The 17,460-nt window shown below is 36.6% G+C and overlaps 2 protein-coding genes across 2 annotated transcripts; one reads left to right on the plus strand and one right to left on the minus strand.

Annotated features, from left to right (window-relative positions):
- The first annotated feature begins 835 nt into the window (after positions 1-835).
- On the plus strand, positions 836-2,910 carry LOC111453060 (homeobox-leucine zipper protein ATHB-6-like). The gene is made up of 3 exons (XM_023094004.1): positions 836-1,491; positions 1,669-2,042; positions 2,128-2,910. Exons 1-3 carry the CDS (start codon positions 1,431-1,433, stop codon positions 2,668-2,670), a joined length of 978 nt encoding a protein of 325 aa, XP_022949772.1. The 5' UTR covers positions 836-1,430; the 3' UTR covers positions 2,671-2,910.
- A 4,376-nt stretch (positions 2,911-7,286) lies between these two features.
- LOC111453695 (LMBR1 domain-containing protein 2 homolog A-like) lies at positions 7,287-17,460 on the minus strand. Its single transcript, XM_023094902.1, has 14 exons — positions 17,000-17,460; positions 16,233-16,312; positions 15,991-16,149; positions 15,468-15,681; positions 14,708-14,794; positions 14,474-14,613; positions 12,171-12,251; positions 12,004-12,068; positions 10,332-10,504; positions 9,446-9,576; positions 9,261-9,348; positions 8,801-9,014; positions 8,564-8,667; positions 7,287-8,394 (listed from the first exon to the last, which is right to left on the minus strand). The coding sequence occupies exons 1-14, from the start codon at positions 17,165-17,167 to the stop codon at positions 7,885-7,887; spliced, it is 2,214 nt and encodes a 737-aa protein (XP_022950670.1). The 5' UTR covers positions 17,168-17,460; the 3' UTR covers positions 7,287-7,884.

Here is a 17,460-nt window from a genome sequence, read left to right on the forward strand (position 1 = left end):
TTTTTTTTTTTTTTTTTTTTTCTCTTATTCAAACACACATATTAATTAAATTACCAATTTAACGTTATTATTTTAATTGATGAGCATATATATATATAAAGTTTAAAAATTAACAAAGAAGACCAATCTGAATTTTTTTGGGGGGCGGGGAGTGTGAGACTTACTATTTATCACTTTTCAATTTCTGTCGATTTGCTGGCCGACTTCAACAAAATCATTCCCGGCTTGAATGAGCTAATAAGCCGACTGGCCAAGCCTCCACCAGCAGCCACGTCGCACGTATCACATTTTTTTAAAATTAACCCAAACTTTATTTTGAAAAGGGTTACCACTTTAAATACTTTTTCAAATATCTCCAAATAAGAATATTTGTTTGAGATTTAAATTACTTTACACAGAAAAAGAATTATTTAAAAGAGTCTAAAGATTCCGAAAAGGATTAGACGCAGACGGTCATCTAACAACTAATCTAATACTTAATAATTAATAAATAGGAGACAACGTTTTCATATTTAATAATTATAGAAATTTTGATTATTTAAAATTATAGGCTGCTCCAACTGCACAGACAAAGTATCAAGAACGGATTTTTTTTTTTTTTCTTTTTCTTTTTGTTAATTCCAAAATTGTCCTTATAAATCCGTTTCAAAAGTACGGTCAATATAAGCGCGGGGGGTGGTTCCACTCGCGATAGACGGTGGCCGTAATTTGCATTTGGCGTGAATTTGAGATGAATTTGGTTCTGGCAAACCGCAGTGAACCCAACCCTAGTTAGATTCCAACCCTACTTTCTGACACGAGTTGGATTATTTAAAGACAGAGAAAGTATTAGACTAATCGTAATTGAGCTGCACACTCCCCCTCTCCTCCTCCTCCTCCTCCTCCTCCTCCGCCTCTTATTCCATTTTCCAGAGCTTCTCCCTCAACCCACGACCTCTAATAATGCAGTAGAGAGAGAAACAAGAGAGAGAACGGGAGAAAAATATCATCTTGGGCAATCGATCAACTCTCTGTTTTTTCATCATCATCTTCTTCTTCTGTGGGCTGGGTTGGATTTTGATATTTTTGTTTCCATTTTGAGGATCGCTTTGTATTGGGGTTTCATATTGTTCTTCCATTTTGAGGATCGATTTGAATTGGGTTTTGTTTTCTGGACTTTTCTTTTGATGGGTTCAGAGAAGGAAGGAGAATCGAAGACCAAGAAAGATCCAGGGGAAACAGGGGAAGTAACTGGGAACTTGTACAGAGTCGGCCTTGTTTCACATCTGGAACGTCCTCTGCTTCTTCCTGCAACTCCATACCTTTCTGCTACTTTGAACCACTCTTTCAGTTCCTAACAATCCCTTGCTACGCTTCTAACAAATCACGCCTCCAAGCTTTTAGGGTTCACTTGAATACAAGGGGTGCTGTTTTTTTAAATCTCTTCCGTCATGAAGAGACATGGCAGCTCAGATTCGTTGGGCGCTCTGATGTCTGTGTGTCCTACTCCAGGTTTAAATATAAACAACAATTTTGTTTTATATATCTTCATTTCTTTATTCTTCTTCTGCTGCTTAATTTCCATTTTCCCGACACCCCCATGTGAGTTTTTGTTTTGTTTTCTTTCTTGTCTCTTGTTAAAACCCAATAACTCGCAGGAATCTTTACGAAACACGCTCTTGCTTGCAGATGAACAGAGTCCGAGGAACAGCCATGTTTATGGCAGGGAATTTCAGTCGATGTTGGACGGGTTGGACGAAGAAGGCTCCATGGAAGAACAGTGTCATGTGGGAGAGAAGAAACGGAGACTCAGTGTTGATCAAGTTAAGGCCTTGGAGAAAACATTCGAGATTGAAAACAAGCTGGAGCCAGATAGGAAAGTGAAGCTTGCTCTAGAACTTGGGCTGCAGCCGAGGCAAGTTGCTGTTTGGTTCCAAAACCGTAGAGCCCGATGGAAAACTAAGCAACTCGAGAGAGATTATGGTCTTCTGAAAGCCAATTACGAAACTCTCAAGCGTAGTTTCGATACCCTTCAGCAGGACAATGATGCTCTGCTCAAAGAGGTCGATAATTCTAAAATCCCAGATAGTTTTTGTTCTAAATTCGAAGTTTTCTTTTTCCCCCAATTCACCTGTCTCTGTTTTATAGATTAAAGAATTGAAATTGAAGCTCGAGGAAGAGAAGACAGAGAGGCATTTATCAGTGAAGGAAGAGATTTTCGTGCCGGAATCGGACAATTTACTTATTGAGCAGACTAACAATCATCTTCCGGTGGATCATATTCCTTTTCCTGTTTCTTCGGATCATTCCGACGACTTCAACTACGAGAGCTTCAGAATAGCCAGCGCCGTGGACGGGGACGAACAAAGAGTTGAAGTATCGCTGTTCCCTGATTTCAAAGATGGGTCATCGGACAGCGACTCAAGCGCCATATTAAACGAAGACAACAGCCCAAACGCCGTCGTATCATCCACGGCCGCCGGGATGCTCCAAAGCGAACAGCAAATTCTATCGTCTCCGACGTCGTCTTTGAACTGGTTCCCATATCAAAAGGCAGCAACTTATAATAATGCGCAACAATATGTGAAAATCGAAGAGTACAATTTCTTCAGCGGAGAAGAGAGCTGTGATTTGTTCTCCGATGAACAAGCGCCGTCTATGCATTGGTACTGCCCCGATGAGTGGAACTAATAGCAATTCCAATCATGAGAGTGAAATCTAGCGTGGGAATTGGCAAGGTGGGATTGGTCGGAGAGGGAACAGGTGGCGGCTCAGAGTGTTGATTGGAGTGAAGCTGTAAAAAAAAGAAAAAAGGAAGCTTTAAGAGATTGATTGATGGTGGGATGATTAGAAAGAACAAATGTTTGTAATGAACAAATAATGATTCCCTTTTGCTTTTTTTCCCCCTTCATTTCTAAACCATTTTCATTCCCTATATTCCTATAATATTTTTACTTAACTAAATTAAATCCATCTTTCATTTAATTAATTAATTAATATATGAAAAAGAAAAAGAAAAAGAAAAGGAAAACCAAGAGATTGAAGAGAGTGGCTTAAAAAGAAGAGACCTATGATTGGATGATGAAAAAAAATAGCTTTTTTTTTGTCTAACTTTTGCCATTTCTTTATTTATTTATTTTTCCTCATTATATATTGTTTTTGTTTCAGTTTCATGTATTATGAGTGGATTGAAGGTAATGCAGATTCCGACTCCACGTCGACCAGCGTGGGGGGCCCATTTCTAGACACCCTACTCTTTTAAAATTTATTTATTTATTCATATGAGTTCGCACGTGGTTGCTCCAGCCATGTGCTGTGGGACCTACCCGTCAGAGTTGCAGGTGCAGCAGACAATAACCCATCCATTTTAAAAGACACGTGTACATCCCCTTCTAGAAGCCCACCTCCTGGTTCTACTGTTACTACTACACCACACCAACTCGCCCCTTCCTTCTCAATTTAACATTTTTTTAAAGTAAAGTTTTTTCAAATATTCTCTCCCTTTCCATGGCAACCAACCCTAGTCCCGTAGAGGTAAAATAAAACTGGAAGAGAGAAGAAAAATGATGACTCTATTCCATGGTTGCTTCTTATAATTATTTATTGGTAATCACCCGGATCTTAGATATTAATTTGAACCTACGCGTCACACAAAATTAAAATTAATGAACGTGAAACTGGAGACGTCCCTTTTCTAGTAATTAAATAATTGGTTTCTCCCTCCCGAGGGGGAACCAAATTAATTGGGCTACTCTATTTATATTTAATTATTTGTAGCATAGGGCATATCTCCCTCCCGATGCCCTCTAATATTATTGTTTTCCTTTTCCCACTAACTTATTCATTATTAATTTCATTTACCCTATCTTTTATTTAATAATAAATCCACTAGGTCTTGTATTAAGAAATTTGTAGGGGCTCGGATCCCGGCGTTCCGATTCGAGGTTACAACTTTTCATGCAACCAACCAACACTCTCCACGTCATCTCCTTCAACTACTTACTCTTGTGGGAGTTTTTATAACAAAAATTAAAAAAATAAAAAATAAACCAAACAAAACTCCATATTTGACTTAAATTGCTTTTAAATTCTAAAACTCCATATTTTAGTTATTAAAGTTTCGAATAATCTATTTTTTGTGTAACTGTCCCGAATATTTTTGATGTTTTTGTAAACTTTCTATTTTTGGCCAACTTTTCTCTCTCTCTCTCTCTCTCTCTCATCCCTTACCCACGTCGTGGCCGTGCCTCCTTGTTCTCACCGGCGACCAAGCTCCGGCGACCGTCCTCTGGTCTCCCCAATCCCATCTTCGTCCTTGTCCTTCCTTATTCCAATTATATTACTGAAATGAAGGTAAGCAGAACAGTGGCGGAAAAGCTCACCAAACATTCATCACTTCGCTTTTGACTTTTATTTCATTCAAATCTGACACCTCAACTCACAAATATTTCCACAGCTGTCCATCAAAAATAAATAAATAAACAAACCATTATTATTGTTATTTTGGATTTATATTTTTCAAAATTCTAATCCAATTCTAAAACCCAGAAGAAGTCTAATATTACGGCTACTCACTTCAAATAAGAGATAATGCAATTCTTATTTAAGAATTAGATGAGATGAATATGACTAATTAAAATGAATATAATATAGCTCAAATTAATAAGTATGATGTACCAAAAGCGACACCGTTATTAATTCTTTCTCGGAAAATATATATTTTTTAATTTATTAATTAAATTTTGCATCATTTGTCAACATAAAGATTAAAATACATTATAAATTAATTAAAACCATTTCTGTACGAAATTAAATTTACATCACTCCACTGATTTATAAATATAAAATCATTCTAATTAGCTAATCGCTGCAAGCAAGGGCCAATTATTTTTTATTTTCCATAAGGTAATCATAATTTATATTATTTTTCCCTTTCTCAGGATAGTAAGAATATCTTATGAAAGAAACTTTGGATTTGGTTTCAGAAATTAAAATTAATGTGATTACAATTTTAATATATATATATATATATGTATGTATGTATGTATGTATGTATGTATTTAGAGAAAGGGATGAGAACGGAAATGAAATGGGCGGGCCGTCCCGTTTTCAACTCTATTGAAAACTGAGTTTGATTTTTGTAATTTAATATAATATGTGGTGGGGGAAATGACGCGACACATTGCATGCAGTCCAAAATAAAAGCTTAATTTGGTTTAATACATGAATTAAATAGAATTAATAATAATCAAGTTGAAATGTTATTCATTTGGATACATATGAACACCAACAGTGATCTGCACAACTGCATTTAAACTTCGAACACGACAACCGACCAAACAAAAATATAGAGAGAGAGAGGAGCAAGGCATAGGGCCCCATGCCCTTAGCCCATTGATTTGATAACAAAAGTAGGGTCATTGCCCCTTGTCCGCACGAACAAATTATTCGAGGAACCCCTATGATTTGATGTATAGTTTTACACGTCGATAAATATATGATAGAAATGTTGCAAGAAAATTTAAAATTTATATTATGTATCTATCTAACTGCGGTTGGTTATTATGAAGCCTCATTTTCTCATTTATAGCTACTCATATGTTGCACCCACTCCTCGTCCATAGGCTACAGATGGACCCTCTCTTTTCATAAAAGACAACTAAATTTTTTTGCCGTTTTCATTCTGAAAAGTGAAAAACTATGCACATCTATTTTAGGCTTCATTTCTCAAAATTTGGTGCTTCAGTGGTGAAGTCATCATCTCATTATGAGTTAATTTAATGTAAGATTTAGATGTTTGATGGTGTGACAAAATTTAACTACACGGGTTCCTAACATAGATCTATTAAAATACTTTTAAATGTATCGATTTAACAATTTTGTAAGCTAATACAATCGAGGTATGAAATTAAGTGGGTCGTTTAATGTTTAGTATAATCTAACATGATCTTCTTTTGCCATTTGAAATACTATTACTAAATTAAAGCTAGAATAGATTGATATAGAAACATCTGGACGGATAGAAAGTTAGGTTAAATTATAAATCATACTTTTCCAAAAAAAAAAAAAAAAAAAAGGGTTTGAGCACAAATCCCAAAAGGCATCTTCAGTTATTTCCATGGAAAACTGTGAGTTAGCGTGTAGTATGGGGTGCTCCCACGAGGTGTCCCACACTCCCACTTGTGCTTTGTTTTTATAACTTCTAATATTACGATATATTTGGTTCTAACTCAACCCCACCAGAGGCCTCCTATTTCTAGTCTTTCTTCGACTCATCGTCATATAAGACGGTCAGTCACATTGTTGAACTATAGAATATGGAATGAGATTTTTTTGGAGAATGAGGATATGAATGGAAGGGTTAGAAAAGTGGAAGGAGATGTGGATGTGTTGTTGGACCTACGTTGATAAATATGCACGAGGGTCTGCTTTTTGGGAGGCTACGAAGGAAAAGAGAGTCATTTCGAAGGTTGTCCATTTCTGTGTCGTGTCGGGTCGGGTCGCTGTAGTACAGAGTGAGCTTTCACAACTCTCAACGCTCAACTCATCATCATCATCATCATCATTCAACACACTTTCTTTCGTCCTTAAGAACCGGAAGATGCCGCCCCTTCCTATCCATTAAGCATCGCTTCATTTCATCACTCACCTACTACTTCCCCATTGCAGCCTGCTGGGGCCCTTTCATTTCTCAACTTGCTTTCCATTTTCCACTTCCTTTTAATTTCCCTATTTCCTTTATCCTAATCCCTTCAATTTCATATCACTTTTCCATCAAAATTATAATGCCAGCTTTTCCATGAAAATCACTGTAGTTTTTTCAGTGGCTATCCTAGTTTTCTTTGCACTCCTTTTTATACTTCTACAGTTCTACTCTAATTTCCTTGATTTTTAATTACTCAGTGTTCTCTACTTTTATCTTTTATGGGGCTCTTTCTATTTTTTACGTATCAACTTTTCTTGGATTCCTTTTCCATTTACTTTACATTTTTGTCTTTAATGATGTTTTTGGTTTCTTATATTCAAGTTCCTATTTCGGTCTCCTACAATCTTGGATTTTCTCTTCCTTCAAAGTTCGTAGCGTTTTCTTTTCTACTTGGGTCTTCCCTTTTAGTATCAGTAATGTGATTGGCTGAGAGAAAATTGTAGCCAAATAGAACTTCCATGAAAACGACTCAAGGTTGAGCTTATCGCGGTCCTCCTCGACCAGTTTCGCTAAGAAAGTTTCCCCCTTATGAAGAAAGAGAGAGGTTCACGGGGGAATGTAATAGACAAATGAGATCACATATCACAAATAACAACTAAGATCCTTTGGCAATGACTGACTTTTCTCTTTTTTGTTTCCACTGAAAGCGGCAATGTCTGACTTATACAACGAGTCATTTAAACCATATGAAAGATGCAGCTTCACGGAAAATATCAAAATATCAGAAACTGTTCCCTTCAAAGTTCTTCCGTATCTAGAATTTCAACCTTCATTTCCTAAGCTTCCAATTACATTCGGACATCAATATCAAAATACCAGAAAAAGATATACAACATAAAATTATCGTATGACATCTGTGTGTTCTGAAGCAACACTCAGAGAATCAAAGCAATGCTGATGCAGCCAAGACACAAACCTTTGCAGTTGCGACCTCTGTGAACTTTACGACCATGGTTGTTTGACCAGTTAGTGAGCGTAACTCTATCCTCCAGTTTTCTTCCCAACCAGTCAGCTTATATACGCATGTGGTATATACGTATGAGTCAGTATAGCAGGATAACGTTCCAAATATGTGTTCAGATGCGGGATGATCCAACTGCAAGTAAAGAAACTCAACTGGCACCAAGGGCCTATAGGACCAGCATTCTTTAATTCTTAAACCTAAAGAGAAAAAATGGTTGTTATAGAGTTGGCCTCAATCACTCAAATTCTATTTCCCTGCCGGAGCTCTTAATTTCCATCCCATCCTCCTGGTCGCTATAACCTCCCTGATCTGATGGCTGTTTCAATCTTTGGAAGATCTCATCAAGAGACTGAGATGAATCAAGGCGAGGGAGAGATTTTGTTTCTTGAATTTGTGACAACGGAATAAACTTTTTGGTTCCTATATTAGCCTTGAAGTTTTGGAAACCCATCTTCATTGATTCCCACTTTGAGGCCAAACCAGACGTTGTATTTTCACTGGTACTGCTAGATTCGCCATCTACTGTATCAAGTAAGGTAACCTTGGCAGAAGCAATGTTCGCCACTGGCTTTGTGTTTAATGATGATTGTCTAATTTGCTCTCTAATAACTGCATACTTGTTGCTCATGGCTTCTCTGCTCGAACCATATTTCCGACCCTCATCAACTGAAGATTTTGACGAATTTCCATTCATGTCTTCATTTATTAGGTTGTTTCTTGCCTTCGCTTTGACATCAAGCAAATCCTAGAGACATTTACAGAAAGAGGGGTCACCAACGAAAATAAATCTCCTATATTGAATATTGTGCGGATTTCAATGTCTCCTAAACATAGTATCACCACCACATCAAAATATAGTTCACAATTGCATAAAGAATGCCTCAGAAAGAAATAGTTATGGAAAATGTACATACTGTGCTATGGCTGCTGCCAGACTCCAAATCTATGCTGTTGAAATTCCTAGCTAATGGAATAACGTGCTCACCAACCATGCGCCCTTGTTCAAGCCAAGATCGCTCTGGGACAATTAGGAAAAAACATATTAAACTTCTAGAATGAGATAACGAGCAAATAAGGACCTGACTAAATCATTCATAAAAATATCACAGCTCATCTGGAAAAGAAAGCCGCTAATATTATCCAACAACTACCTTTCTGCAATATAATTACTCCTGAAGGATCAAATCCATCCACATCATCTACCTCTGACTGAAATTTCAATCTCTTCCAGCTTCCGAGGAAATCAATAACCCGGTTAAAGAAATTGCTGGCAACCAAAATGGTGTAGACAACCATAATAAGCGGGTAGATCCTATTAAAATCTTTCCCGAAGAAAGGGACGGCATCATCAATTTTACCCATCCTCTGCCATTAAAATTGCACAATATATCAGGTAACCTAATGATATGACCAATGAAGTCAACAAAGATCTTATGGATTAGCGTTAGAATTATAAAGCACCGAGGAATGGTGAAAATACGTCGCAGGGACTAAGAATAGTAGGCGATGAAGAAAAACAACCAAGAGGAGAGACCTCACGCACCAAAATTAAATCACAACTGCAAAGAAACATTGCAGTAATAAAGTCATAATGATAATAATAATAATTACCTTTTCAAAAACAGTTTTCACGTTCCCACCAAGACGAATGAGATTGAGAAAGTTGAATGAAATTGGTGGAGCATATCTGGCAACCATTCTAGTAAAGGAATGAACATTACATGAGTACTTACTCAGTCATAAAGAAGAATAGCCAAATTTCCAAAAAGATTTAATAGCTAAAGTGAAATACTTACGAACAAATTAATAGCAAGTTCACAGAGCTTGTTTGCCTTGGGGTTAATGAATAGAACATCAAAGTTCCAAACTTGAATAAAGAATAATACGTGCACACACACATATACATCAATGGAACAAAAGCAAAGGCCTGTAAAAAAAGTAAATAAATTTGAAAATCAGCAGAGAAGTCTTAGAGAAGCAAACAAGAATCCACCACACCGGAAAATTTCCAGCAGGGAGAAAATGAACAGGTAATTTCAGATAATGAGGATATTCATCCTGAAGTGAATAAGTAAATTTTCAGGAAAAACTGAAGAAAGAAATTAGCTTCCAGAATTACAGTAGGAAGATTGCAAGTTCACTTAAAAAGAAGAAAAAAGAACTAAAAATCCAAAACAGATTCCACAATATGTTCTTATCATAAATATCTTTTGAGTAGTCCCAGATAGATGGGTTTACATCATACTGAGAAATGTTAAAATAACTTTAGTTTGATCCAGTATAGAGATCATTTAACCTACTTTTCTCTCATTTATATGGGGGTCACGACAGCTAGGTTTTAACAGCTGTCTAACTTGTAATTAGATAACGAGGCTGGCAAGTTAAAACTAATGACAGTCGAGTCAGGGCCATTCTGCCTAATTCAGTTTTTATCACCAGTTTGAAAATTGAACGTGGTTAAATGAAATATGTTTCTTTCCAATTTTTTATCCCAAAAACCCTCCAGGAAAAGCACTTTTCGCCCACAGTGCGTTCAATGACAGAACTTCATGGGACTGAGTTGTGCATAATAAACAAAATATGCATAAACATCGATTTGCATATCCAGTTTAACTGAATGTCCTGACAATAACATAATGATATATGCACAATGCAATTGCCTCGCTAAGTGTGATGATATACCTGCACAAGCACCTCCTCTTGTCCGACCAATTTAATAAGCATTGAGAAAAGAGATAAATCGACACTCGGTAACAGGGTGGCCTCAGCTAATAGAATTGCAGCGGACATGATACCAAGTACAACTGCCAAGACTTTCTGAAGATGCTTTCTGAGGATGCACCGCCATATAAATTCTGCAGACCACCACATTATAAATGTTCATTATTTAGGATTTAGAGCAAAAGAATAAAAACATTTACTGTTGCATGATTTCTAATTAAACAGAACAAATAGTTACAAGCTAACAAGCATTGAGAGTACCTTTTAGTGTGGCAATGTCAGACACGTCCATATTGATGTGCAATTTGAAATGTAAATTATTTAAGTTCATTTGAAAAAAAAAAAAAACATGTACATACAGGGGTTCGGAGGTAAAGCAAAACAAAGAATAAAAACCACTAAACAAAATGGAAATATACTCGAGAATTACAAGAGCTCGCCACTGAGAAGAAATTCTAGCAGTGAGAATGATAGGAACTCAAGTGTCCCATTCACTCCCCATTGACTATCAAATACAACATATTCCTTCCTGCCCCTCTTCTATTTATGTATCGAATCTAACTAACCTCACCCTTTTAGCTACCTCCTTAATGTTACATACAACAACTCTTAGTTAAAAGCACCAAATGCCCTCAACAAGTATTTTCCACAAAACCAGTATTACTACCCCATTTGATTTGATTGAGATGCACTACCATGATACATTTCTTTATTTGACAAGCAATTCTCATACTAGAGTTGAGATGCTGGGAAAGAGGCCTGCCTTCAACTGAGTCATGAGTCAAATGAAGTTGGAAGACATATGATACTGCACGGATAGCCCTTGAACTGGTAAACTAAACTACGTTAACAAACCACACTACCTTCCTTCATTCCCATATGAAAGGGCCATAAAAACATGGCTCAAGTTGCTCACTTGAACATTGTACAAGGGAACATTATTGATAGGATTGCAACTTCAAGAACACCAAGTCCAAGGCCTCAAGATTCAATTCACTTCCTTTTATCGGAAATATTTGTTCATTTGACATTGAAAACAACAAATATCTCAAGTTCCTCTAGAATATAATTCTGATCAACTACGCCAATAGGTGTAACTGATCTTCCCCAACAAATAAACACTGATGAATCACAGCCATAAATAATCCTTTAAGGTTCTTAAAGTAAGCAATTAACCTACCAGCAATCTTCAAAATGGAACTCGTGACTAACCACTATGAAGCAATGTAAATAATAAACGGCTTAGAGGAAACTAATTCAAATCATGGTAGCCACCTATCTACGATTTAATATAATATAAGTTTCCTGGGTAACCAAATATAATACAATGGGCAATTGTCTCATGAGATTGGTTGAGGTGGGTCCGTGTGTGAAAGCTTGTTTGGGCACTCACAGATATCAAGAAAAAGAAAATGGAACTCTTGACTACAACAAACAAGAACACACAGTTCATAATATTAGCAACCAAGGTCAATACTTGTAAAGGATGCCCTACTAGAAACACTGCTAAGTCAACATTTAATCATGTTTCATAATTCTAGAAAATGATATCTAATGCAATGGGAATCTCTATCTCATGTGATGTGATAGAAAACAATAAAGAAAAAAAGAAGCTGTTGCATTTTATGTATACCAAGTGTATCGAAGATCGACCCCAACTTCCCATTTCGATCATGTCTGAGGGTTGAAACATATTTCCTGAAAATTAACAAGGCCATTCTGGAGGTTAAGAGCAAATTTCTGTGTAGGAAGGCAGGCAAGCTAAAATAAAAACACCAAAGTTAATAATTAGAGGCAAACCATCCAGTTGACGAGCGTCGTTCATAATTCTTGATTGTGTCTTCAAGTTCAAGGGCCTTCATAACGTAGGTCATATATTGGCTACATAAAACAAATAAGGTCATGAAATGTATGAAACTAACTGGTGATAACTACCAGACAGCAATCAAAAATTCTTTCTCCTCCAAGCAAGTCAATATCAGAGGAAGCTTGTAAAATGAGAATCCATATAGTAAATAGCAGAATGACTGTCATGGTAAGCATACCAATAATTATCAAACTAGAATTTAAACAATCATTTGCAGCAATGACGATGTCCAAAAAGGGGAAACATCCAAAATGAACAATTCATGCTCATACAGCAAGTAGAAATTAACAAAAGGAGATGCAATTCTATGGGTGGTTGATAACAAGATTTATTACATTAACAAGATATCTCACACGTGTAGTAAAATGGTAGAAACCAAACTGATATTTGTTCAGAAATGATGAACAAATTAAAAATTTAGAAAAGAGATTTTAAAGCCTCTCCCAACTCTCTCAATTCCAAGCTACTTGAAATACTCGTCAAACCTCCTATACTCTAAAAACACTATTTATTTATGTTCATTCTAACCGTCTCCAGCTAATAACTAATATGCCCATAGCAATATAGCATATCCTTACTTTACCCCTAAAATAAACCCCATCCTCAAGGTGCAGGTCAAGTAATGGATCTCAATAGATACCAGCTCATACCAATATAATGCCACCAGATAGGTTTTGCAAATAGGGCTACCGACTTTGTTTCAAGAGGTTAAATTGACGTGGCAGAGGTAATGTTTTTTTAATATACTTCTGTGGAGATTGTGTGGACGTTGGAGAGGTGATATTTCTCGCACATTCTTTGAGATCCTTGAAAGAGTTTCTTTTAAATTTTGTCCCTTGTCTCATAGTTAGTTGCTCCAGTAGCCAGTATTTTTCAACTTATTGGTTCATGCAACTGCACTCCAATGATGTTTATGATCTTGGTTGAAGAAATGGGTCTTAGTTAGTTAGGTGCTCCACCAGACAGTATTCATTGGCTTTTACACCGTCAAGAAACTATCTTCCAATGAAGTTTGTTTGATCTTGGTTTAAAAGATATAAGTTTTAATTCCTCTAACCTAACTTGAATTCATTTTTGACAAAATGTGCAATCCCACTCTCACCAAAATCCTTGTCCAACCATGTTATTGATTCATTACGACCTAACCTGCTAAAACTCAAATCTACACAGCCTAACTACAACTCAGTTATTCATCTCATTTTTTTTCTTCATCGTGATTTGACCCCAGGATCATGTGAAATCTCCAATGAAATTGATTGCCTTAATATTTTAATGGTTGCTTCTTTTTTTTTTTTTTTTTTTATGCAACTATCCAACAGGTTTGACCACAGCTTAATAATTTATCTCCCTCCCAACCATGCAAATAAATATAAATGAATATATATGTATTCAATGTTTCAAGTTGTGTGTGTGTTTGTGTATATATATATATTCAATGTTTCAAGTTGTTGCTTCCAAATTCATCATGTCTATGATTGATGCTCATATATTTCCCACATCCATCAATCATTTCCTGCGTTCACAATTCATTCCCAAGAACTAAGCTTTGATACAAACTCAATTGGCACCAAATTGATATTAGTAATGAAATTACGAAAGTACTCCAAAAATGAGGTTTCTTATAGCTTCCACCTGCTGTCCCAATTACAAGCTACTTCGAATACTCACTGACTATTAGCCTAACCTCCAACTCTCCTAACTTACTCCCACTCTATGAATAACATATCATCCTAACAAACTCTCTGACAGTGACCAATATGCACCTAATAATATTCCTGACAAAAATCATAAACTTAATCAATCATCAATTCAACCGCCTTCCTAATGAATTTGGTACCATAAATTCAAAGCAAAACATCATGCAGAAGTGTTTTGAGTTTAACAAATATATCATGTATCCTGAAACTAATGCAGCGCACCAAATGAATACATTCACTTCTTGCATCCTGTAGGTTGTGATGGAATTAATCACGCCTCATTTATTCTCTTGCAACCATAACCCATTCTTATGAAAATGGAAGGCCAGGCCTACTACCTATATAAGACTAAAAGGCACTGACGAAGGAGAGTTTTTTTTTTCTTTGGGGGGGTAGAAAATAACTTTTCATGAAGAAATTGAAAAATTAACACAATGCTTCAAAAGAAGTGCCAAAACAAGTTACCCACCCGACCATAAAAATACAAGAAACCTTCCCAATCTGAAATGGCCAAAAAGGAGTGAATAGTTCATATATACCTTTTATACCGGTAATACTCCTCTCTTGTTCTGCGAAGATGACGCCTAAGCGTTGCCATTGATTTTTCATCTGTATCGTAGTCCATATCATTTTCTCCTAATCTTCCACCTTGGGGTTTGAAAGATGGATCTTCCCTAAACTGAAAACGAACAATGGAAAGAAAATGGTGCAATAAAAACACTGGTTAAGATTCTAATGTCTTCTAAGTGAAGAAATGAATGAAATAGATTTACCAATTGAGTTAACATGTTGTCAATGACATTCATGTAAGGTCTCAGGGGATCGCGTTTGGACATCTGCTTAGATGTTGCTTGAGCAACCTATTACATAAATGAAGATAAAAAATCGTAAAAATTAGGTTGTTCCTTCTTATTCACCAATCAACAAAATAATCCAATCTTGTCGCAAGTTTCCATTAAGTCATTTTTATTTGTGTAGGTCCAACCATTCAAAAGTCTCCATGAAAGAAGTTACTTTTTCCAGATAGCAATTCCAATTACACACTCACCACAAAGTAAAATCGGCCAATTGATATCTGGATCACTCATTTAACATTATTTTCCAAACATAAGATAGAGAAGATGAAAATCTCCTTATTCAATCGATCTAAAACTCAGTTAACTAACAAACCTAATAAAAAATGGTCCAACTGTATAGGTATGACTTTGAAAAATAAATCATAGTCAGAGATTAAATAGAGAAATAAAAAATCAAACTTTTTAAGTAAGCACATCAATAGTAAGACACAACCACATATGCATGGAATAAAGAGGGTTAATCAGAAACAATCATGGAACAAAATGACGAAAAAACCTCAAATCTAATTAATAAGAAACATATTGGTGTGCCTCTATGGGTGTCTCTGCATGCATCTGCTTGTGCATGTGTGAAAGAGGGAGGAGCTTCCTGATTTGGAAGATTTCATTCAGTTAGTTTTTTTTCCTCTCTGACCATTTGTGAGTGTCATGGGGAATGGGGGAGGCTAACACTTACAACGATAGCATTTGAGAGTTCTTGATGAGCATCATCAAGTTTAACAGCCATCTTGGATATTTGATGGGAAAGAACTTTTTGGCGTGTAGTCCAGTCGGCATTTCTCCAAATACTCTTGGGAATTTCACTCAGACCAAAGCCGAGAAGAAATGCTCCTGTTACCAATCCAAATGTATTTGAGCAGGCCATAGCAAAACCCAGAACACCGCCATGCCTATTAACAAAGAGGCAAAAGAATTTGATCTCAATCACAAAAGTTTTCAATACTATAATAATTCAAAAAAAAGCAAGGGAACAAATGGCACCCACTTGTAAAACCAAATGACATAATATACCAATAGTATTTGACAATTACATAGATTAGATTTTTATCTTTTGGTGGAGAAGACTCCTCCAATTTACTTTCTAGTATATTATATAAATTTGATGAACATTGTTGGATATAGGTTGTCTTTGTTAACATTTTTCTTCTTGGGGAGGGGGGAGGGTATATGAAAGCCAAAATTTTAAAGCAATAACTAACCAAATCTTGTGCATAGTGATGAGGAGAATCAGTCCAAAAAGACCTATGGATCCAACAACCAAATAAAAGACCAAGTTATAACGGATGCTGGTCTTCAGTCTTTCTTTCACAGTGAAGTCTCCTGCATCTTCAAAACCCTGGATAAGTGGCACCACAGCCCTGGTTGAAGATGTGAATTTGAAAATATGAGGATTACATTACAATTTTATACCGTGAGAAGTGTGTGTGTACAATGAGTGTACCAGGTAAGTAAGAATGTACTCCAATAGGACCAGCTCCAAAAGAAAGAAATTACTCTAGTCTCTGGCAGATGACTTGTGGCCTGTACATAAACAAGTGATATCAATATCAAGAACATTATTGCTGCTTGAATGAACTAAAATTTCCGTAGAGAAAGAAAAAACTTGGCTAACAAGAGGATGCAAAATGATCTCCAGTTATCTTTTTGTATAAATAATTTGTAGTGCTTTCGATACAGGAAAGGGGAACCCGTAGTAGATTGCACCGAGGACCACAACCAGCTAACTGGAAGTATGACTGCCAAAAACTAATAATACCAAATAGTTGATCGAATATGCTTGCATATGTTTCTATTCTGTCTGTCTCTATAAATACATAGATAAATCCATAGATGGATAGGTAATATTGGTACCGTTATCATTGACCATGAAAGTAGAAATCTGGGGCTATAAACAATAACTAAGATTTTGAAAAGAACCACCATTATCAATCAGAAGGGATGAAATTATGCCTACGAAACCATGCCATGAATTCTTTACGAAGAGGTGCCAATTTGAAGACAGTAAATCGAAACCTATCATTCAGACCTCCATCGAAGAAACTAAATGAGATAATTACACAAAACCTAATCACGTGAGCTAATTCCCAAATCTCCTTTCAACGGCAAGTTAAAATCTCACCAAACCCATTGTCAGATTCGCGTCCAATTCTACAAAAAATCAGCATCACATGAACGCAATCAACAAGAAATGATTGATTAGAAACATACCGTCCAAATGTCCGCCGGGACGAGGATAATGATGGAGAGGGAACAGAACCAGGTATATCCGACTGTAAGAAAGACGTAACGAGGCACCCATGGGCTAGCAAAGTACTTGAGCGTGACGATCACCATGCCCAAAGTCAAAGGCAAGGAGATCAGATAGAACACCCACATGTTTCCCGAAAAGGCCTCCCCTCCCCGATGAGTTTTGTCGATCGAAACGGAAGGGAGAAGACGGAGCGGGTCGATGCAAATGCCCGAACCACAATTCACAACAACATTGAAACACGAAAGAGCGAAAGGCTGCAGCGTTTTGGCTATCCTCGTAGTACGGTGCGCGCGAAAATGGAAGAGTAGAGCACTCGTTTGGTACGGACGCAATTTGGTGGTCAAGGGATCCGAAGACCTTCCGATTTTAATACTGAAATACAAAAGCCAGAAGAATTGGACCAAGTTTTGTCCCACTC

Source organism: Cucurbita moschata, unplaced genomic scaffold, assembly GCF_002738365.1.
Source record: "Cucurbita moschata cultivar Rifu unplaced genomic scaffold, Cmos_1.0 Cmo_Scf00015, whole genome shotgun sequence".
Lineage (NCBI taxonomy): Eukaryota > Viridiplantae > Streptophyta > Magnoliopsida > Cucurbitales > Cucurbitaceae > Cucurbita > Cucurbita moschata.